Source organism: Diceros bicornis, chromosome 12 (assembly GCF_020826845.1).
Source record: "Diceros bicornis minor isolate mBicDic1 chromosome 12, mDicBic1.mat.cur, whole genome shotgun sequence".
In the NCBI taxonomy this organism is placed as follows: Eukaryota; Metazoa; Chordata; class Mammalia; order Perissodactyla; family Rhinocerotidae; genus Diceros; species Diceros bicornis.
The window spans coordinates 18320133-18344783 of NC_080751.1; the positions used below are offsets into that span (position 1 = coordinate 18320133).

The 24651-nt window shown below is 38.8% G+C and overlaps 1 protein-coding gene across 3 annotated transcripts in view; it reads left to right on the forward strand.

Annotated features, from left to right (window-relative positions):
* C12H2orf42 (chromosome 12 C2orf42 homolog) overlaps positions 1–24651 on the forward strand; it is a 38324-nt gene that overhangs the window by 4186 nt on the left and 9487 nt on the right. For 2 of the 3 annotated variants that reach the window (XM_058551022.1, XM_058551024.1), the window contains exons 2-8: positions 5671–5940; positions 6323–7157; positions 8165–8275; positions 10333–10437; positions 12599–12703; positions 21893–22000; positions 23404–23504. In XM_058551022.1, the coding sequence (XP_058407005.1) occupies positions 6335–7157; positions 8165–8275; positions 10333–10437; positions 12599–12703; positions 21893–22000; positions 23404–23504 (1353 nt within the window). In that variant the 5' untranslated portion in view covers positions 5671–5940; positions 6323–6334. Of the gene's footprint in view, positions 1–3150; positions 4019–5170; positions 5941–6322; positions 7158–8164; positions 8276–10332; positions 10438–12598; positions 12704–21892; positions 22001–23403; positions 23505–24651 lie in introns of those variants that run through there. The other variant, XM_058551023.1, reaches the window with a different exon arrangement.

The window sequence follows — 24651 nt, forward strand, 5'->3', positions numbered from 1 at the left end:
TTAGGTCTTCTTTAATTTCTTTCAATGATGTTTTGTAGTTTTCATTGTACAAGTCTTGCACAACTTTTGTTGCTCAGTTTGTTTTCATCTTTGGACTTAGTTTATAGTACTTTTTTCCATGCAGAAAATGTTCATTTTTATATAATTAAATATAATTGGTCTTAATTTTAAAATGGGCAAAATATTTGAATAACTGTTTCCCTAAAGAGATAAACAGATGGCTAAATAAGCATATGAAGTGTTGCTTAACATCGTTATTCATTAGGGAAGTGCAAGTTAAAACCACAGTGAGATACTGAGCCAGCCCCGATGGCCTAGTGGTTAAAGTTCGATGCTCTCACCGCTTTGGCGGCCTGGGTTTGTTTCCCAGGCGCGAAACCACACCACCCGTCTGTCAGTTGCCATGCTGTGGCGGTGGCTCACATAGAAGAACTAGAAGGACTTAAAACTAGGATATGCAACCATGCACTCGGCTTTGGGGAGGGAAAAAAAAGAGCAAGATTGGCAATAGAGTTTAGCTCAGGGTGAATCTTTCTCTGCAATAAAAAGAAACAAAACAAAACCACTGTGAGATAACGTTTGACACCCACTATAATCAAATGGCTATAATCAAGAAGACAGTGACACATATTGGCCAGGAAGTGAAGAAACAGGAACCCTTTTATGTTACTGGTGTGCATGTAAAATGGTACAGCCACTTTGGAAAACAGTTTGACATTTTCTTTAAAAGTTAAACATAAACTTAGCATACGACCCAGCAATTCCACTTGTACGTATCTGCCCAAGAGAAATGAAGACATTCATCTACACAAAGACTTGCCATGTTAATGTTCTCAGCAGCACTGTTCATAATAGCCAAAAATTGTAAATAATCCAATGTCTGTCAGATGGTGACTAGATAAAAAAGGATGTTCAGCAATATATAGGAATGAAGTACTGATACATGCTACAATGTGGTTGAACTTTGAAAACATTATGTTGAGTGAAAGAAGCCAGAAACAAAAGGCCACATGTTGTATGATTCTGCCTATATGAAATGTCCAGAAAAGATAAATCTATAGAGACAGAAAGCAGATTAGTGATTGCCTGGGGGTGGGAATGGTGATTAACTGCAGACGGCAAGAGGGATCTTTTTGGGGTGATTGGAAGTGTTCTAAAACTGGATGGTAGTGGTGGATACCCAACTCTATAAATTTAATAAATATCATTGACTCATACACTTAAAATGAGTGAATTTTATGGTAGGTGATGTATACCTTAATAAAGCTGTTTTTTAAAAAAACATTGATTTATCCTGGAAAAATTTAATCAGTATTTTGTGGATTCTGGGTTTTGTGTTATTTAGGCCATCCTCATTCTGATATCCTTTAAAGTGAAATTTTTTAAAATCCCCTTCCGTTTTTTTTTAATTCTAATATATTTTTTTTTTTTTTGTGAGGAGAGCAGCCCTGAGCTAACATCCGCCAATCCTCCTCTTTTTTTGCTGAGGAAGACGGCCCTGGGCTAACATCCGTACCCATCTTCCTCCACTTTATATGGGACGCCGCCACAGCATGGCCTACCAAGCAGTGCGTCGGTGCGCGCCCGGGATCCGAACCAGCGAACCCCGGGTCGCCGCAGCGGAGCGCGCGCACTTAACCGCTTGCGCCACCGGGCCGGCCCCTTTAATTCTAATATTTTAACAGTTCCATCTTTTGTACTCAAATGTTTTATCTGCCTGGAATTTATTTGAGAATAGAAAGTGATACAGGATGAATAAGATATATTTAATGATAATTTTGCCCTTAAATTTTCCTTTCATATTATATAATTTTAAGAAATTTTAGTAAATGAGTTTATTGATTAAAATTATTTGGATCCTCTCTCCTTGTTCACATTTAAAATCAGTGATGTCTTTTTCAGACATTTTCAGAATAGAACCTTTTTCTCCCAATAAAATCTTATTCTGCACCCAAATAAATTTTTAAGAAAACTAGAAGCAATGTTCAGAATCTCTTCTACTGAAATACTTACATCTGTGCATTAAATATTTAGGATGTTCATTGCAGCTTTGTCTAGAACTAAAAACACATTGGTAGAGCTGGTTACACTATGGTATAGTCACACTACAGATTACTGTAAAGCCATTAAAAAATGTGTTTAAAGCCATTTGTGCTGACATAGAAAGAAACCTATGATAAAATGTTAAGTGAAGAAAGCAAACTTCAGAGTGATGTGTATAATTCCATTTTTCTAAAAACAAAAACCTCCTTCTGTGCATATATTTTTTTACTTATAAACATAAAGAAAATAACCTGGTGGATATATGCCAGCCTGTTAACTGTCATTACTCTTGGGGGGGCGGAATCTGGGGTAGGGGATGGAGGGGGATGTGGGGATAGTGGTGGTGGTAGGGGTGGGGCTTAAAGGGGTCTTTAGCTTTTTAGTCTGCTTTTGCATTATAATTTTGTAAGGTGACTCAATTATCTTTTTAAAATTTACATTTTTGAAAAGATCGTAGGTTTACATGGTTAAAAATAAACTATAAAAGGTATATAGTAAAAAGTTTCCCTCGTACACTTGTCCCCTATTCACCAATAACATAACTACTCTTATTAGTTTATTCTTTTGGAGATTTTTAAAAACATTTCTATTTCATTTACAAAGTAATACAAATATATATATATGTATATATATATTAAAAAACTCCCCCTTTCTTTTATACACAGTTGACACCATATTATACATGCAGTTTTGCACCTTGCTTTTCCCCTTAATATTTCTTAAAGATTTTAAAGACTAATACATAAAGAACTTCCTCAGTCTTCTTTTCAAATAGCTTTTAAAGTATTTTTTAAGTATTCCATTATATAGATATACCATAATTAATTTAACCAATTCATTTTTGATGGACATTAGGTTGTTTCCAGTGTTCTGCTGTTACAAAAATGCTTCAGTGGGGCCGGCCCCATGGCTTAGCAGTTAAGTGTGCGCACTCTGCTGCTGGCGGCCCGGGTTCGGATCCCGGGCGCGCACCGATGCACCGCTTCTCCGGCCATGCTGAGGCCGTGTCCCACATACAGCAACTAGAAGGATGTGCAGCTATGACATACAACTATCTACTGGGGCTTTGGGGGAAAAAAATAAATAAATAAAATTAAAAAAAAAAAAGAAATCATCTACTTCTATTTAAAAAAAAAAAAATGCTTCAGTGAATAGCCTTAGATGTCCCTCGTTTTTCATGTGGGAGTGTCTATATGAGATATACTCTTATTAGTGGAATTACTGGGTCAAAAGGAATATGCAGAGAAAACATCAGACAAGCCCAAATTGAGGGACATTCTGTAAAATACCTGACTGTTCAAAATTGTCAAGATTATGAAAAACAAGAAAAGACAAACTCATAGATCTGAGAAGACTAAGGAGACATGACGATTAAATGCAATGTGGTATCTTGGATTGGATCCTGGAACAGAGAAAACGACAAAATCTAGAGTTTAGTTAATAATGATGTACCAATGTTGGTTTCTTAGTTTTGACAAATGTCCCATGGTAATACATGATGTTAACATTAGGAGAAACTGGGTGGGTGTGTATCTGGGAACTCTCAATTCTATCTTTGCAACTTTTCTGAAAGTCTAAAATTATTCTAAAATTAAAGGTGTATTCTTAAAAAAGGGCATTAGTGGAAAAAGTGGTGAAATCCAAAGAAAATCTGTAGTAGAGTTAATAGTATTGTACCAATATTAAAACCTTAGTTTTCATAAATGTCCCATGCTTATTTGAGATGTTAACATCTCGGGAAGATGAGTGAAGGGTATGCAGGAACTCTGTACTACCTGTGTACCTTTTCTATAAATCTAAATTACTCCAAAATTAAGTTTGTTTAAGAAAGAAATATGCCTTTGTAATTTTGAAAGGTACTAACAAGTTGCCCTCTACAGAGCATAATCAAAAAGAAGTAAAAGGAAAAATAAGAGGAAAGAATGGAATTCCCAGGATGATGCTGAAACTCCAGCACCTTAAGGCTTCTTAAAGGGTGTGTGTGTGTCGTTTTTTTTTTTTTTTTTTTTTTTTTTTTCCATTTTACAAATGAAAAACAACCTGAGCTCAGAAGTTAAAAGACTTGGTCACAGAGATAATTGATGGTAAAGGGCAAAAACTGATTCTTCCATCTTTTGACTTTGGAACAACATTCTCTCCTAAGAACACATGTTTAGCTGAATGAGAAGACCTACTAATGAAGTTCAATGACCTGGGAAGGAAATGTTGTGTACACAGGTTAATGTCTCTAGATCAGTGTTTTGTTTTTGGCTGAGGAAGATTTGCCCTAGTTAACATCTGTTGGCAATCTTCTTCTTTTTTTTTTTTTTTAATGTGAGCCGCTGCCACGGTATGGCCACTAACAGCCGAGTGATGTGGTTCTACGCCTGGGAACTGAATCTGGTCCACTGAAGTGGAGCACACCGAACTTTAACCACTAGGCCATTGGGGCTCTAGATCAGTGGTTTTTAACTGGGGTGATTTTGCGCCCCCGAGGACATTTATCAATATCTGGAGACATTTTTGCTTTTTTACAACTTGGGGAGGAGGGATGGACTGCTACTGGCATTTGGTAGGTAGAGACCAGGGATGCTGCTTAACATCCTACAATGCATAAGACAGCACCCCACAGCAAAGAATTACCCAGCCCTAAATGTCAGTAGTGCCAAAGTGGAGAAACTCTGCTATAGATCATATTTCACTTAGCAAATATTACAGTTGGGGATTATTTCATAGCAGTAATGAAAAGGTGGGCATTCTTAAACTATTCTTATTTGTACTTTCCAGTTTTTTAATCAGTGGACTATAGAAGATGTGAAGGGAAAATATTTTATTAAGACCATCTTTGTGGTCAAGGGGGGAAAAGCAGTACTCACAGCCTATTTCAAAATCACAAGCAGATTACCTTTAAAAAAAGCATTAAAAATATTGAACTTTAGTTAATAATATGGTGAACTGATACCTGCAACTTGCTTTGAAATGCCTCAAAATATAAGAGGGATTGACGGGTAGAGAAAGGGATGGATAAATAGATATGTAATAAAGTAAATATAGTAAAATGTTAATTGTAGAATCTAGTGGGTGGATGTATGAAGATTCACTGTATAATTCTATTTTTTTATACGTTTGAAAATTTTCCTTATATAAGGGGGAAAAGCAAAAGCAGAGATTCTCACACTCTTCTTAGCAGACACTGTGGGTTAGTGGAAACCATGTTACTGATTTTGCTGGGTGACCTCAGGCAAGTTACTTAACTTTTTATTTTCATCTGAAGAGCAGTTGTTGTTTGGCTCAAATGAGATACAGTATTGTGAGGTTCAAATGAAATAATGTGAAAGCACTTTGAAAAGCATAAAGCTCTCTAAAAATGTAATGCATGACTATGAGGAAGGATGAGCGTTTGACCAATTATATACCATGGCTCTCCAGGTTCTTGACAACTCCTTGTGTGATGATATTAGCACTCTTACCTACTTGCAGTTGGAAGTACAAAACACTTAACCACTTTCATAAAAATTTCTGTCAAATATTGCTCAAATATTTGTGAAAGACTTAGATTCTTATTCTATCTGCTTTCTTAGAGGATAGAGTTATCCTGCCTTTGTATGACTTTAATATTTTTTCTTGTTTTACTTATGGACTGCCAAGATCTCCACTTGGAGCAATGGGAATCTCCTTTGATTGTGGAACATTGGACAGGAGCTTTGCCAGTGGCTGGCCAAGAAGGAGGCAGAATGTCTGCATTGTTACACCATAGAGTTCAAACTTCAGAAGACATTGGGTTAAGCAGTATCATTTACTCTGCAAATGATTATGTCTTTACCTGTCCTCTATGATCATCACAAACTAATGAAACACCTCTTAGGTCTTGTGAATTCAGGTTACATTGTTTTCCAGATGCGCTGGCAGCTGTTGCAGGTAGGATTGGGCTGGGTTTTGTGGGGAATGGTGAAAGGGAGAGAACTCATCTTTCCCATTTTCAGTCCTCACTTAAGTTAAACATCTGTGCATATAAAGGTTAGGTTAACTAATCTAGGTTGTTGTATAGAACAGGATTGAACCTAGAAAAATCCTTTGGTTGTTCCATTAGGACTTATATGTAGAGATATGAAAGGCAAAGTTTTCTCCACTTTTTTGGGGGGGGGGGTTTAAATTGATGTTTTGTTTGAGGGTACAATTTGAAAATGATAGATAGCTTCTGTACATTTCACTTTCTGTACTAAATATCATAAGTGATTTCAACTTTGTGTGTGTGTGTGTGAATATATACCTATGCTGATGGGCTTATTGCCTTTTCTAGGGCCCGTGAAAAATGGAACCAAACTCTCTGAGGACTAAAGTCCCAGCTTTCTTATCTGATTTGGGGAAGGCCACATTGAGGGGAATCAGAAAGTGTCCCCGATGCGGTACATACAATGGAACCCGGGGCCTGAGCTGTAAGAACAAGACGTGTGGAACCATATTCCGCTATGGCGCACGGAAGCAGCCTAGTATTGAAGCTGTCAAAATCATCACAGGCTCCGATCTGCAGGTCTACTCAGTGCGGCAACGAGACCGGGGCCCCGATTACCGATGCTTTGTGGAACTTGGTGTCTCAGAGACAACAATCCAGACAGTGGATGGGACGATCATCACTCAGCTGAGTTCTGGACGGTGTTATGTCCCCTCATGCCTGAAAGCTGCCACCCAGGGTGTTGTGGAAAACCAGTGCCAGCACATCAAGCTAGCAGTGAACTGCCAGGCAGAAGCCACTCCTCTGACCCTAAAGAGCTCGGTCCTGAACGCAATGCAGGCCTCGCCAGAAACCAAGCAAACCATCTGGCAGTTGGCCACAGAACCCACGGGTCCCCTGGTACAGAGGATTACTAAGAACATTTTGGTGGTGAAATGCAAGGCAAGCCAGAAGCATAGTTTGGGGTATTTGCATACATCCTTTGTGCGGAAGATCAGCGCCAAAAGCTCGCCCGAACGCCGTTTCTTCTGCTCCTGCCAGACTCTGAAATCGCACAAGTCGAGTGCTTCCAAGGAGGAGGCAGCCCAGAGATGCATTCATTTCTTTGCTTGCATCTGTGCCTTTGCCAGTGACGACACATTGGCTCAGGAGTTCTCAGACTTCCTAAATTTTGATTCCAGCGGTAGGTGGTGTGGTTGACACACTTACTCTGTTTTTCTAAAATGTCAATGAAAGAGTTCCACTGATGGCATTTGGAGATTGTCCTAGCAACCGTCAGAAGCAGTTGCTAGAGTTTCAAATGAAAAGCATTCCTTCTTTTAATCCCAGTCAGCACACTTGCATAAAGGTTGGTTGGTTGGTTGGTTGGTTGGTTGGTTGGTTGGTTGGTTGATTGGTTGCTTGGTTGAAATGAATGATCAAGAGACTCAGGCATTTTCATTGAGATGATGAATCTAGCTAAGTTAGCTTTGCTTTGATTTTTTTTACTCTTCCATGGATGCCCTGTGTTAATAAAAACAAAGAACAAAAAAATCCGTTTTATTTTGGCTTGCTTGCTTGTTTCTTATCTTTGAAGATGGGGGAAACTAGTACCTTGCTCAAAAGAAGACCTTTAAAAGTTTCTACACCGGGGCTGGCCTGGTGGCGTAGTGGTTAAGTTCTCGCACTCCACTTCCGAGGCCTGGGGTTTGCAGGTTCAGATCCCGGGCGCGGACAGATGCACCGCTTCTCAAGCCCTGCTGTGGTGGCCATCTCATATAAAGTAGAGGAAGATGGGCACAGATGTTAGCCCAGGGCCGATCTTCTTCAGCAAAAAGAGGAGGATTGCCATTGAGTGTTAGCTCAGGGCCAGTCTTCCCCCCACACACACACATAGTTTCTACATCAAGTGTTTGAGATTAATGTATTTTTGTAGATGCTTTTTATTTTCATTCCTTAATGACCTTTAGTTGCCAGCAGCTCCCAACTTTTTACTTTGACATTTCTCTGTAGAGCCTTCTATCAAGTAAATGTTCTATGAACAAAAACATATGTTTTAGGGAGTTCTTTAAAGGAACTTATTTTAAAGCAGGCAGTCACTCCATAATTTGTTTTGGGGATTTGGATTTTTATAAATTAATTTTTTTCTAGGTCGGGGCCCATACTTAATCTTGGATAGTATTAATAATTCAGAAATCTGTTATATTTTAGGTCTGAAAGAGATTATTGTGCCCCAGTTAGGTTGCCACTCAGAATCAACAGTATCAGCTTGTGAGTCTGCTGCCTCAAAGCCAAAGAAGAGGAAAAAGGATGAAGTATCTGGTGAGACACTGTTTGGTTGGTTTGTTTATTTGTCTGCTGGTGGTATCTGTAGAGATTATTTTACTGTGTTTTATGTGTTTCACTGAATCTCAGCCATTACAAGAAAGAGTTTTTGTTATGTTTTTTTTTCGTGAAAAAAGTTTTACTCTCCATTGATGATTCTTTGTCAAGTCAATCAAAGCATTGGTTCTACTGGCCAAGAATAAGATCCAACCAAACTCCACTTTTGTTATTGTTATGTGTTTATTTATCCCTTAAACATTCAGACTAGTCTTACACCTTAATCTGTCTCAGGACAGTGTTATAAAGTTTTCATCCATACAGTGTTTAAAAAAAAAAACTTGTGACAATGGTTGATTATTATTATCCACACTAATTTAGGAACATAGTTTGTTACTTGCATTTTCAGCATGTGGCACCATAGATATATATTTTTTTCTTTTTCAATTAAAATAATACTAGAGTCAGTTAAGGACTGATCTAAATCAGTGTGAAATGCTGAAGTCCCCTAGTAGATACGTGCCAAAAGACCTAGACTCTAAACAAAAGGGAAATATTATCTGGTCCACACATGTGGACCAAACTCCAAACTCACTAGTGAACAGAGAAATGCAAACATTTTAGAAATGCAAAATTAAAACAAGATACTTTTTTTGCTACCAAATTAGCAAAGATTTTTTAAATGGTAAGACCACAGGTAAAGGTGAAATCAGGGCTCTTTGGCCTGGCTGCTGTAGTGTAAGTTGCTATAACCATTTGTGAAAGTAGTTTGCAATATCTGTTAAGAACCTTAAAAATGTTCCTACCCATAGGGAGTATTGCTGGAGGTGGGTCAAGTGGTCATGACAGGAGTTTTGGTGCTGGGAAGTTGGAGAAAGATGGAGAAACAAAGTGACATGGTCATTTCTGTGTTTTTGAGAGGTAATTCTGGCAGCAATGTAGAGCAGAAATTATTGTTAAATGTTTACTTTTTGGTCTTTCCCAGGAAAACTTGAAATTTGAAAAAAAAATTTTTTACCATTTGACTCAGTAGTTCTACTTCTAAATAATCTTTTTTAAGGAAATAATCCTTGGTATAGAAAAAACATTTTGTCCAGAGATGCTCATTTTATGGTTATTTATAATATTGAAAAATTAGAAACAACTAAAGGCCAACCACTGGGGATAATTAAATGAACCATGGTAAAGCCACTTGGTAGACTATCCAGCAGCCATTAAAAATGATTATAAAGAGGGGCCGGCCCAGTGGCGCAAGTGGTTAAGTGCGTGCACTCCGCTGCGGCGGCCCAGGGTTCGCCGGTTTGGATCCCGGGCATGCACTGATGCACTGCTTGGCAAGCCATGCTGTGGCGGCGTCCCATATAAAGTGGAGGAAGATGGGCACAGATGTTAGCCCAGGGCCAGTCTTCCTCAGCAAAAAAAAAAAAAAAAAAAAGAGGAGGATTGGCAGATGTTAGCAAAGGGCTGATCTCCTCACCAAAAAAAATTAAAAAATGATTATAAAGAATTTGGGGAAATGTTTAGATCCCTCCTGTAGCCAGATAAAGTACAGAATGCTCAGTTAAACTTGAATTTCAGGTAGACGATGAATAATTTTTTAGTATAAGTATCTCCCATGCAATATTTGGAATGTACTTATACTAAAAAGTTATTCATTTATTTGAAATTCAAAAAAGTGTTTTTGGCTAAATCTGGCAATCCTGGTATATGTAATCACAGCTACTTAAAATCACAAAACCAGCAAAACAAACTATTCACAGAAAAGAAAATGAAAGATAGTTCACCAGAAAATTAATAGTGATTGTCTGAGAGGTGGGAGCCATGGGTGATTTTTTTTCATCCTTTCACTTCTGGTTCCCCCACCCAATTTCCTGTAAAGAGCATAAAAAACTTAAAATGTTATATATAAAGGCTAATGCTAATTCCTTCTAGAAACTAAAGCTAACTTAGAAATTAGCAAAGACTTTTTATATGTTTTAGACTCTTCAGAAATTAAAATCAAATCAACTTGTATTCTGCAGACATGTTACTAAACAATATAATGATTTGTGGTTTAGGTGCACAGACAAACATTTCACTGTTGCCTCAAGATGCAGTGAGCAGTAATCTAAGGAAAAGTGGCCTGAAAAAGCCTGTGGTTGCTTCTTCATTAAAAAGACAGGGTAAGTTTCCCTTTACCAGAATAGGCTGAAGAGGTGGAAAATCATCCAAAAGAAGCCCAAAGTGATGTAATCAAAAGAAATGTTGCATGTTGTCCCCCAAGGAGTGCTAACGCCACCAGGCACTGAGGCTGAGGTCTGTCCTGTCCCACTGGTCTCCAGTCATGCTCAGAACTAAATTGTGTCTTTTAAATAATGAATGCAACAAAAATTACTGACCTGTTGAGCCAGTCCTGATGGCCTAGTGGTTAAAGTTCGGTGCTCACTGCTTCGGCAGCCCGGGTTCACTTCCCAGTTGTGGAACCACACCACCCATCTGCCAGTTGCCGTGCTGTGGTGGCGGCTCACGGAGAACTAGCACAACCTACAAGTCGGATCTACAACCATGCACAGGGGCTTTGGGGAGGAAAAAAGTAAATAAATAAAATAAATAAATTCACCAATTGTTAACATTTAAAAAAAATTACTGACATATTTTGGCAGCAGGTCTTTTGTGGGATATTTTCATCTTGTTGCTTGTTACCCACATGCAGTTGGGATGGAGATTCACAATTGAAGAAGAAACATTTTACAATTATGCAGTGATAAATATGTGTTGAAAGACAAATATAGTCTGTTTGTTCTCCAAAGTTAGTGAAGTTTGAAAACATACCTAAAAGCAATAGCATGGGTATCGTTTTGAATTTATGAGACTTAAGTCATAAGAATGACTTAATTTTAATACAACTTAGATATTTATATGTATCACTTTTCTTTTTTTTTTTTTTAAGATTTTATTTATTTTTTTTTCTCCAAAGCCCCAGTAGATAGTTGTATGTCATAGCTGCACATCCTTCTAGTTGCTGTGTGTGGGACGCAGCCTCAGCATGGCCGGAGAAGCAGTGCGCGCCCGGGATCCGAACCCGGGCCGCCAGCAGTGGAGCGCGTGCACTTAACCACTAAGCCACAGGGTCGGCCCTATATGTATCACTTTTCTACTTAGAATAATTAAGCTTGTACATTTGGGGATCAATATTTTTTAACTCTCCTTATACATCGTAAAAAAACAGTTTAGTTCCATTTTTGTAGTATGTATTCAATACTTGCTCTGATATGGCTAGCCATATAATATGGCTACATGATTAAAACCTAGATGTCATCCCTGCCCTCATACTCTGGTTTTGAAGATAAGACAAATACATAAATAGCAAACAATACAAGACCAAATCTTAGTTAACTAATTAAGAACTTATACATTCGAGGAATAAATGTTTTTGGAAGGTCAGGAAGTAAACAGATCAACTGTATCAGGTATAAGATTTTTAACAAATTTTCATCACTTCCTTTGGCATAAAGAAAAAGGGAAATAGCTCTTAATCTAAATTATCACTGTATGCATTTACCTGTGAGAATTTTAATTTCAAATGAATAGTAGTTATGGCATCATTATCTCTATAAAAGGGAATATACTTCAGACATGTGAAGACATTTTAGGAGAAGGAATGGAGTAGAATGGTAGGTCTGTGAGCATATAGACATATTCATTAGGAATAGGACCAATTTATAGATTTCTAAAACAGCCATCATAAAAGGCCATTCTTCAATTTGCAGGTTAGTGTTGACAGATTGCAAACTTTCTGTGATTAGTAATCTTGAACCTGTTAGTGTCCCAGAGCTTTTCATTTCTTTTTTCCTAAATGGATTCTTAAAAAAAATCATAGAGGGCTGGCCCCGTGGCTTAGCGGTTAAGTGCGCGAGCTCTGCTACTGGTGGCCGGGTTCGTATCCCGGGCGCGCACCGACGCACCGCTTCTCCGGCCATGGTGAGGCCGCGTCCCACATACAGCAACTAGAAGGAAGTGCAACTATGACGTACAACTATCTACTGGGGCTTTGGGGGAAAAAAAGGAGGAGGATTGGCAATAGATGTTAGCTCAGAGCCAGTCTTCCTCAGCAAAGAGAGGAGGATTAGCATGGATGTTAGCTCAGGGCTGATCTTCCTCACACACACAAAAAAAATCATAGAATCTTCCATTTCATTTATTGTATCTAATTTCTTTGAATTTCAGCTTCTTGTTCTTTTTTTTCTGTACACACTCCTCAACTTTTTCTAACTTCAATTAACTGTGTATTCTGTAAGGAAAGATAAAAGTTTACTGAAGAGTTGTGTGTTTTGTTTTTCCTAGCTTGTGGTCAGCTGTTAGATGAGGCACAAGTGACCTTATCCTTCCAAGACTGGCTGGCAAGCGTCACAGAACGCATCCATCAAACAATGCACTATCAGTTTGATGGTAGGTATTGGTCACTCAACTGGGCTGTTGCTGAAAGTAGGAGAAATTCAAGTGATTGTGTTGTAGTTCTACTGTTTCAATAGGAAAAGTAATTGGGCTTCAGTCCAGAGTGCATTCGGCCACAGGAAAGTAGAGATCTAAATGAAAGAAAGGAACAATCACATAATTAAAATGCAGGACCAGCAAAATGAATTTAGAGATGGAAGAGAAAAAAATTCAGCAAATAATAAGTAAAAGTAGAGAGCCTTGATCTCGGGGTGTACATGTGTGTGCGCATGTGTGCTTGCGTACATGCATGCATGTTTGGTGGAGAGATACCAAAGCCTTAGAATATCATTCTAACCCTCAAACTTAAAATCGAAGCAAGGGGGGAAAAAGTTGAGAGAAAATCTAAACAGGTGATACTAAGATAATTATATAAATTTATATATGTAATATATATATATAAATTATATAAAATTATATAGACATAGTAAAGAAGATGGAGAACACAGGCTGGATTTGGGGTGATTGTGATAACCTCATGGAACGTCGGCAATTTCAGAGGTGGACCATCCAGCCAGTCCTTTCCATTGCCTTCAAAACATTCCTGATGAATGGTTTTCCAGGTTTTGTGCAGTGATGAGGAACTCACTGCTTTTTGAGGCAGCTGCTAACATTGTTGGAAGTGATAGCTGTGAGGAAAGTTCCTCATGCTAAGTGGAAACATTTGCTTATAATACTTCCTGTTGGTTCTAGTTCTCTGCTCTGGACACATGGAATAGGTCTGTTCCTGTTTCCAAATAACGTTTCCTGCCACTGCATACCCACCCATTGCCCTCCTGACAGGTCTTCTCCTTTCCAAGTGATACATCTCAGGTCTTCAGACCCTCCTCATGGCGTATGTGCAGACCTCATATCATGTTGATGTGCTTTGCTGAATATGTTGCAGTTTATAAATATCATTTTAAAAAGAAAGCAGCCCAAGCTGAATAGTGGCCTGGCAGTAGACACTCAGTAGGAGGAGATGAGTTTTGAAGGATTAGAACAGTTATGGATTCTTGGTAAAGAAAGTGACAAGAATGGAGGTCTTGAAATACATGCTTAGCTTTATTTATATTAATTCAGAATAAATAAAAACTTCAGAAGTTTCTTTTTAGAAAAATAAAATAAACCAAGGAGGGTTAAAGAGAGAATCTATGTTTTTCTTTTAAAATTTTATTTATTTATTGTTTGAAATAATACAATAAATACCTATTAACCCACCTCCCAAAACAGGAAATAGAACATTGACAATAGTGTAAGCTGTACTCTGTGATCCTTCTCCATTCCACTCCTGTACCCCCACCTCTCACATCTCCGGCACCTTTGTCCAAGTCACCATCAGCTCCAGACTGTGAGTCTGTGTCTTTTATGAGGGCTTTTCAAGATTAATTTAAAAACTAGAGACAGCTAAGGCAAAACTGAGAATAAAAATGTTTACTTTGGGGGAAAAAAAGAGATTAATTTGTAAACCTAAGCTCTAGCCTCACCTCACCTGCTCTGTTGCACACCAGGGCGAGTTCTGGTGGGTTAGCACTTCTTTACAGCTGTAATGACCTGTGTGTAGCCCTTAATCTAATTTCAAGATGAAACATTTAAAAATTCTTTGTGTGGTGATGTCTCTAAACTGCTCAGATACTAATATTTTAGTGGCTCAAAAGCAGTGACAGTTTTGTCATTGACATTCTGCATTCAATAAAGTAAGCAAAATCAGTTGAAAGAATGTAAAGTCTTTCTCTGGAATTCTAGAAAACCTTTAATTTTTATTTTTCCTCGCTTGACCTTTGTTTCAAAAAGGCATCTGAACTGTCTTTAAGAGCCATTCTTTAAGTTGTATCCAGGCAGGTAGAGGTTACATGTTGATCCACATGGTTCTGGATGTTTCCCTCTGCTGAGGCTAGCCCCTCGGGTAGAGTTTTTAAGGAAAACTGTGAATACTTTCAACCCCTCTCCAAACACTCTTTCTGTTGACCTAGTGTCTTGCAAGTTTCTTGAAGAGGTTTGTTAAGTATTTTCAAACATTTTACCTGCCTCAAGATCATATTCAGAGGGACTGATGCTTACTGGATAAACAGTGTCCTGACTGTGGTCTCTGGGTTCGTGGTCTTGACCATCTGAGTGAGAGCGTGCTGTGACTGTGCTTAGACAGGAAGGCAGACAGCAAGTGCCTGGGTGTAGTGAGCGGGAGTGAATCAAGTTTACCTTCTCAGCTCAACCTCATTGTTCTCATCTCATTTCATACGCCCTTTAAAGGGAAAAGTCTGCTGCGGTGGTGTTTACAGTTTGGGGATTTGAAGTTATCCTGGGTGGATGACAAGGATCTGCTGAATTTTTTATGATCACAAGGGATCAAGACTAGGGCTGGTGGGGCTGGCCCAGTGGTGTAGTGGTTAAGTTCGCACGCTCCACTTTGGCGGCTCGGGGTTCATGGGTTTGGATCCCAGGTGTAGATCTGCACACCGCTCATCAAGCCATGCTGTGGTGGTGTCCCACATACAAAATAGAGGAAGATGGGCACAGATGTTAGCTCAAGGACAATCTTCCTCAAGCAAAAAGAGGAAGATTGGTAATAGCTGTTAGCTAGGTCAGGGCCAATCTTCTTCACAAAAAAAAAAAAAAAGAGTAGAGTGACGTCAGCATCATGGCGGAGTGAGCTTTCCCGTGAATTCTTCCCCCACAAGATACAATAAAAGCAACAGCCACAGACCAACAACAGAATCCCAGACAGTGAAAAGCTAGAGCAGAGGGATCCACACTGCCGCACATCTGAGAGCGGAACGTGCTGGGCCCCTGGAGGAAGTGGGGAGAGGTAAGGAGAACTCCGCTCCCTCCCAATCAGATCAGCGATCCGGTCCGCGCAGCTCCCAGAGAGGGGGGAGGGGCGGCCCTCGGCGGGAAACTGTAGCTCTTCGGGCTCTCTCAGCCAGTGGGAAACTCCCGCACAGAGGGCTCAGAGGAGCCACAGGGCTACCATCAACATCTGAGCACCCCAGAGAGCGGATAAAGAGGGGCAAACGAGAAGCCTCCCACGTCAGGGACCCAGAGGGCAAAAGAGAGAGCTCCCCTCTCCCCGCAACCCGGAGTCTGCAGCTCGACCAGATCTAGCGATCCGAGGCAGACCTGAACAAACTGGACTGGACCCGTGGATCGCAGTGGGGAAAACAAAACAAAACAAAACTGCGGATCGCAGCAGAAAAACTGGGGCAGAGCGCAGGGGGCTTAGACTACACAGCCCTTTACCACCAGACAGTGGCGGCAGGTGGAAATTGCAACCAGAGACTTCCAGGATGAGGAAAATCAAAACCAACACAGGAACCACAATGCAAAAATATATGAAATCACCAGACCAGAAACAAAATGACAAGCACCCAGAAATCAACCCCGAAGACACAGAAATCCATAAACTAAATGACAGAGATTTCAAAATAGCTATCATAAAAACACTCAACGAAATACGAGACAACACAGACAAACAATTAAATGAGATTAGGAGTTTCTTCACAAAAGAGATTGAAATCATAAAGAAAAACCTATCAGTGCTGATGGAGATGAAGAACACAATGGAGGAGATAAAGGAGAATCTGGAATCTTTAAAGAACAGAGCTGACAATATGGAGGAAAGAATTAGTACTTTAGAGGATAGGAATACAGATATACTCCAGATGGAAGAAGAGAGAGAACTAAGACTAAAAAGAAATGAAGAAAGACTCCGAGAAATATCGGACTCTATTAGAAAATGTAACATAAGAATTATAGGTATTCCTGAGGGAGAGGAGAGGGAAAGAGGAACAGAGAGCCTATTCAAGGAAATAATAGCTGAAAATTTCCCAAATCTGGGGAAGGAGCAGGAAATACCAGTAAGCGAAGCCAACAGGACGCCTATATATATTAACAGACAAAGGCCTTCACCACGACACCTAGTGGTAAGGCTAGCCAGGGTCAACGACAAAGAAACAATATTAAGGGCAGCTAGACAAAAACAAAAAATAACGTACAAAGGAACTCCCATCAGGCTCTCAGCGGATTTCTCAACAGAAACTTTTCAGGCTAGAAGAGACTGGAATGATATATTCAAAATACTAAAAGACAAAAACTTTCAGCCAAGAATACTCTATCCAGCAAAAATATCCTTCAAATATGATGGAGAAATAGTAACTCTCCCAGATAAACAAAAGCTAAGGGAGTTCATGGCCATGAGACCCCCACTACAAGAAATACTCAAGAAGGCCCTCAGGCCTGAAAACAAGAAGAGAAAGGGAACACAAAGCTTGGAGTAAGGAGAAAAGTAGGTAGACAAAATCAGAGAAATAGTAGATCTTTACCGGAATAGGTTAGCAACCACTTAAATACTAAACTCAAAGATCAAAGGAAGAAATTCACCAAAAATAAATTTAACCTCATCACTGTAAACACACAGCCACAACACAAGATAGAATAAGGTATAACAAGAGCAACTTAGAAGGGGAAGAGGAAAGTGACTGAATTGACTTAGTATAAGGAAATAGGAGGCTATCAGATAATGGACTATCTCATACAGAAGATTTTTTGCCCAAACCTCAAGGTAACCACTAAACAAATAATCAAGTTAAAACCACATATGATAAACAAAGAGAAAACTAGAAGAATCATAAGACAGAACAACCAAACTGAATTGGCAGTCTAAAACAAATGGGACAAGAAACAAAGGAAATGCAAAAGAACCAGAAAATAAGTGACAAAACAGCAAAATTCAGCCCTCATATTTCAATAATTACCCTAAATGTAAATGGATTGAACTCTCCAATCAAAAGATACAGAGTGGCAGGATGGATTAAAAAGCAAGACCCAACAATATGCTGCCTTCAGGAAACACATCTTAGCACTAAAGACAAGCACAGGCTCAGAGTGAAAGGATGGAAGACAATACTCCAAGCTAATGGCAAACAAAAGAAAGCAGGTGTTGCCATACTCATATCAGACAAAGTAGACTTCACGATAAAACAGGTTAAGAAAGACAAAGAAGGGAAATATATAATGATAAAAGGGACACTCCATCAAGAAGACATATCACTTATAAATATATATGCACCCAACATAGGAGCACCAATGTACATAAAACAACTATTAACAAACCTAAAAGGAGAAATCAACAACAACACAATAATAGTAGGGGATCTTAACACCCCACTTACAGCAATGGATAGATCATCCAGACAAAAAGTTAATAAAGAAATATTAGACTTAAATGAAAAACTGGACGAGATGGACCTAGTAGACATATACAGAGCACTCCACCCAAAAACAGCTGACTACACATTCTTCTCAAGCGCGCATGGAACATTCTCTAGGATAGACCATATGTTGGGAAACAAAGCAAGCCTCAATAAATTTAAGAAGATTGAAATCATAACAAGCATCTTTTCAGACCATAAGGCTATGAAACTGGAAATGAACCAGGAAAAAAAAACTGGGAAAGTGACAAAAATGTGGAGATTAAACAACATGCTACTGAACAACCAATGGATCATTGATGAAATTAAAGGAGAAATCAAAAACTATCTGGAAACAAACGAAAATGATAACATGCCATATCAAACCATATGGGATGTAGCAAAAGCGGTCCTGAGAGGGAAACTCATAGTGATACAAGCCCACCTTAACAAACAAGAAAAAGCCCTAATAGGCAACCTTAAATTACACCTAACAGAACTAGAAAAAGAAGAACAAACAAAGCCCAAAGCCAGCAGAAGGAGAGAAATAATAAAAATCAGAGCAGAAATAAATGATATTGAGACCAAAAAAACAGTAGAAAGGATTAATGAAACAAAGAGTTGGTTCTTCGAGAAGATAAACAAAATAGACAAACCCTTAGCCAGGCTAACTAAGAAAAAAAGAGAAAAGGCTCAAGTAAATAAAATTAGAAATGAAAGAGGAGAAATTACAACGGATACCATGGAAATACAGAGGATTATAAGAGAATACTATGAGAAATTATATGCCAACAAATTGGACAATCTAGAAGAAATGGATAAATTCTTAGACTTATACAACCTCCCAAAATTGAACCAAGAAGAAATGGAGAATCTGAATAGACCAATCACAAGTAAAGAGATTGAAATAGTAATCAAAAACCTCCCAAAAAATAAAAGTCCAGGACCAGATGGCTTCTCCAGTGAATTTTACCAAACATTCAAAGAAGATTTAATACCCATCCTCCTCAAACTATTCCAAAAAATAGAGGAAGATGGAACACTTCCTGAATCATTCTATGAGGCCAACATCACCCTGATACCAAAACCAGACAAAGACAATACAAAGAAAGAAAATTACAGGCCAATATCGCTGATGAACATTGATGCAAAAATCCTCAACAAAATATTGGCAAACCGAATACAACAATATATTAAAAAGATCATACACCATGATCAAGTGGGATTTATACCAGAGAAGCAGGGATGGTTCAACATCCGCAAATCAATCAACGTGATACATCACATCAACAAAACAAAGAATAAAAACCACATGATCGTCTCAATAGACGCAGAGAAGGCATTTGACAAGATACAACATCCATTTATGATAAAAACTCTCAATAAAATGGGAATAGAAGGAAAGTACCTCAACATAATAAAGGCCATATATGACAAACCCACAGCTAACATCATACTCAACGGGGAAAGACTGAAAGCCATTCCTCTGAGAACAGGAACGAGGCAGGGCTGCCCACTCTCACCACTCCTGTTCAACATAGTACTGGAGGTTTTGGCCAGAGCAATTAGGCAAGAAAAAGGAATAAAAGGAATCCAAATAGGTAACGAAGAAGTGAAACTCTCACTATTTGCAGATGCCATGATTGTATATATAGAAAACCCTAAAGAATCTGTTGGAAAACTGTTAGAAACAATCAACAACTACAGCAAAGTTGCAGGGTACAAAATCAATCTACAAAAATCAGTTGCATTTCTATATGCTAATAATGAACTAACAGAAAGAGAGCTCAAAAAGATAATACCATTTACAATTGCATCAAAAAGAATAAAATACCTAGGAATAAATCTTACCAAGCAGGTGAAGGACCTATACAATGAGAACTACAAGACATTATTGAGGGAAATCCACGATGACATAAAGAAATGGAAAGATATCCCATGCACGTGGATTGGAAGAATAAACATAGTTAAAATGTCTATATTACCTAAAGCAATCTACAGATTCAGTGCAATCCCAATCAGAATCCCAATGACATTCTTCACAGAAATAGAAAAAAGAATACTAAAATTTATATGGGGCAACAAAAGACCCCGAATAGCTAAAGAAATCCTAAAGAAAAAGAACAAAGCAGGAGGCATCACAATTCCTGACTTCAAAACATACTACAAAGCAATAGTAATCAAAACAGCATGGTACTGGTACAAAAACAGACACACAGATCAATGGAACAGAATTGAAAGCCCAGAAATAAAACCACACATATACGGACAGCTAATTTTCAACAAAGGTGCTAAGAACATGCAATGGAGAAAGGAAAGTCTCTTCAATAAATGGTGTTGGGAAAACTGGACAGCCACATGCAAAAGAATGAAAGTGGACCATGTGCTATCGCCATTCACAAAAATTAACTCAAAATGGATCAAAGACCTGAAGGTGAGACCTGAAACTATAAAACTCATAGAAGAAAATATAGGCAACACACTATTTGACATTGGTTTTAAAGGAATCTTTTCGGATGACATGCCTACCCAGACTAGGGAAACTAAAGAAAAAATAAACAAGTGGGACTTTATCAGACTAAAGAGCTTTTATAAGACAAATGAAACCAGAATCAAGATGAACAAACAACCAACCAGCTGGGAGAGAATATTTGCAAAACATACATCTGACAAGGGGTTGATCTCCATAATATATAAAGAACTCACACAATTGAACAACAAAAAAACAAACAACCCGATCAAAAAATGGGCAGAGGAAATGAACAGACACTTCTCCAAGGAAGATATACAGATGGCCAATAGGCACATGAAAAGATGCTCAACATCACTAATCATCAGGGAAATGCAAATCAAAACAACACTAAGATACCACCTCACGCCCGTTAGAATGGCTATAATCACCGAGACAAAAAACAACAAATGTTGGAGAGGATGTGGAGAAACAGGAACCCTCATACACAGCTGGTGGGAATGCAAATTGGTGCAGCCTCTATGGAAAACGGTATGGAGATTCCTCAAAGAATTAAAAATAGAGATGCCCTATGATCCAGCCATCCCACTACTGGGAATCTATCCAACGCACCTGAAATCAACAATCCAAAGAGGCTTATGCACCCCTATGTTCATTGCAGCCTTATTCACCATAGCCAAGAAGTGGAAGCAACCTAAGTGTCCCTCGACTGACGATTGGATTAAGAAAATGTGGTGTATATATACAAGGAATACTACTCAGCCATAAAAAAAGACAAAATCGTCCCATTTGCAACAACATGGATGGGCCTGGAGCGTATTATGTTAAGTGAAATAAGCCAGAAAGAGAAAGACAAACACTGTATGATCTCACTCATATGTGGAATATAAACCAACACATGGACAGAGAAAACTGGACTGTGGTTACCCGGGAAGTGGGGGTGGGGGGTGGGCACAAGGGGTGAAGGGAGTCATATATGGGGTGATGGACAAACAAAAATGTACAACCCAAAATTTCACAATGTTAGAAACCATTAAAACATCAATAAAAAAAAAAAAAAAAAAAAGAGAGTAGGACTGGTGATAGTGCTTGACCTATAAAAGGTCAATCAGAGCCTTCTTTTTGCCTCTGTATAAAGAAATCTTGGGCCAGCCCCATGGCATAGTGGTTAAAGTTCAGCACGCTCTGCTTCAGTGGCCCAGGTTCATGGGTTCGGATCCCAGGCACAGACCTACACCACTCATCAGCCATGCTGTAGCAGTGACCCACATAGAAAATAGGGGAAGACTGGCACAGATGTTAGCTCACAGCAGATCTTCCTCAAGCAAAAAGAGGAAGATTGACAACAGATGTTAGCTCAGGGCAAATCTTCCTCAGCAAAAAACAAAAAAAGAGATCTCACTGGTATATTTAGTTACCACTGCCCCTCAATTCATTTCCTCCACCTCTCCCTATACGTCAGGAAGCCCAGTGAATTTCTTTACATGATTTTCTTCTTATTTCCTCTAGGCAGACCAGAGCCCCTGGTGTTCCACATTCCTCAGTCCTTTTTTGATGCCCTGCAACAGAGAATATCTATAGGAAGTGCAAAAAAACGGCTTCCCAACTCCACCACAGGTATGGGCTTTTTCCTCAGGAGTAGCAACACATGTCTTCACCTTAGAGAACTGTGTTTGGAAAAATCGTGTGGAATTTTCAGGATTAGGACTTCTAGTCATGTGCTGAGAGCATGAAGCCTTAGCCAGTCACCTCTTGGAATAATGATCACACTCTTCAAAGGCCCCATACTTATTCCAGTACGAGTTAAGGGAAAGATTCAGAAAGTGCAAACTTGGTAAAGGAACAACAATGAAGTGCAAAGAAGGTGCTCACCAAGAAGTCTGATATTTTCTAGATATAAACCAATTTCAACAAAAGCATTGCAGGTTCCAATCATTATTTGAGCCGGCTTCTTGCAGGCATAGTACAACATGTATCAAAAACTAAACCTTGTCTTTCATGATTCCCGACTTTTGGTGAAGGAAGATTTTATTTTTAGAGTAATTCTTAGGCTTAGAACAATTTATAATTGCACTATTCTGGTACTTATTTCTTGGTTTTATATTACGTCTTTCTATTAGAGCTCTCAAGATACTCATTAGGTAATATGAGGAAGGAAGGGGGAGAAAAGAAGAAGGATTGCTCAGGGCAAATAGCCCCAGAGTGACTACAGCTACAAATCAATGCTGTTTCTTCAATGAATTATTTGATGATATAATAGTGACTGTTGAGGTTTAATTCTATTTTTGAATAGTGCAAGCTATGAATCACTATGTTTAGGGCCATGAAAATCGTCGTCTTCATAGCTTGTCTATCTGACTTTGGAGACCGTGTTGATTCTTTCTTCCAGTTAAAATTTTAGGCCTAATACATTAATTTTAACCCATCCCTTAGCTATCTTTGCAGGCCCTTTGGTGGAACCCCTTTATAATCCTGCAGGCAGGATAAAGGGTTGGCAACCACATTAGCAGACTTAAACTCTGCATAATTATTTTAAGGACTATAATTTGACCTCTGATATATCTAAGGTTGTAAGAAGTTTTAAAATGGAGTCCTGGGCCAGCCCCAGTGGCCTAGTGGTTGTGTTTGGTGTGCTCCACTGTGGTGGCCCGGGTTCTGTTCCCAGGCGCGGACCTACACCACTCATCAGTGGCCATGCTGTGGCAGCAGCTCACATACAAAATAGAGAAAGATTGGCATAGATGTTAGCTCAGGGCGAATCTTCCTCAGGAAAAAAAAAAAAAAAAAAGGAGTCCTGTGCGTGTAGCTTTACCAACAAAGAAACAAGTCTCTAAGGTAGCAAAAATAAGTAGCATCTCAAAAAGGCATCAGAGACTTTATATATACCTTTTGATTTGTCCCATTTTTGCCAAAACCTATTATATATTTGCATCTAGAATTTCTAGAAACTGGACAACAAATACAGTGAAAGAGAATGTTATATTTTAGTAGTCTAATTTTGTCCCCTTTTTACATTGAAGCTTTTGTTCGAAAAGATGCCTTGCCATTGGGGACCTTTTCCAAGTATACCTGGCATATCACTAATATCCTGCAAGTTAAACAAATCTTAGATACCCCAGAGGTAAGAGTTTATTTCTACAATAGTGGGAGGGCAGAGAGGGGAAGAGAGGGAAGCAAGTATGGGAAGTATGTTTGCACAGTTTCTTGAGTTACAGACATCAAAGATTTTTCATACTAAAAGATTATTCAGAAATACTCAAGGCTTTATAGTTCTGACTCTGAATTTAATGGGTATTCCCTATAGCTTGAAAAAGTATCTTAAATTGGAGTATCCTTTTTCTTTGCTTTTGGAATCAGAAAACAGGGATGATTTTTCTTGTAAATTAAATAATGACCCCCTACTAGCTATGGTGGGCCCTAGATTAACTGGCAGGTAGCTAGAAAGTATATAAATAATTTGGCAATCTATACTATTTACAATCTATACTATTTGTGAAGTCAGTGAGGCAGCACAATTAAATGCTCCTCCCCAAACTGCAGTTTAGTTCTCATTAGAGAAATGACCTCTCATTAGTTTGTGTTCTTTTTCACAAGGGAAATATTAGACATTTTTAAACAATTTTTTCCAGCAGATCCTGAAAATTTGAGGATTTTCGCTGTAGAAAATTCAGCATAATGTGATTTGATATATTAAAATTAGTTTAATTGCAAGGCATTGTTAATGTTCAGAAAAAGAATAAATTATTTGGTAGCTATGGAACTTACATGTGCACCCTAGAAGAGGCCTGTGTTAGCGCTAAAGACCCTAGAGGAACTTCTTTAAACGCAGAATGTCACAGAGGCAGCTTCTAGCCTGGAATGAGTGGTGTTCAGGGAGGCACTGAAGCAACCCAGAGCAAAGTCAAGTGAGGGAAGGAGCTAATAACAATAATCACTGAGCTTCTGTCTTTTGGGTGTTATTTACCTATATCACCTCATTCAAACTCACAGCCATGTGTTGGTGTTAACTGTATTTTGCAGATGAGAAACAGGCTATGAGAAGCTCACCCTGCTGTTTAGTGGCAAAGACAAAATTCAGTTCAAGTTCTGTCTGGCTCAGTCCCAAGGATGGTGTGAAGCCCACAGGATGTGAGGTCAGCTGTAGGTGCTATCAACAGAGTTTTTAGAAGAATGCTGCTAGCAGAGCAGTAGGGGAAGGAATAAAACTGATTTTAGAGCAGGTCTGTGCCAGTAGCACTCATGTAACCCCAAAGATGTTAGGGGTTCAG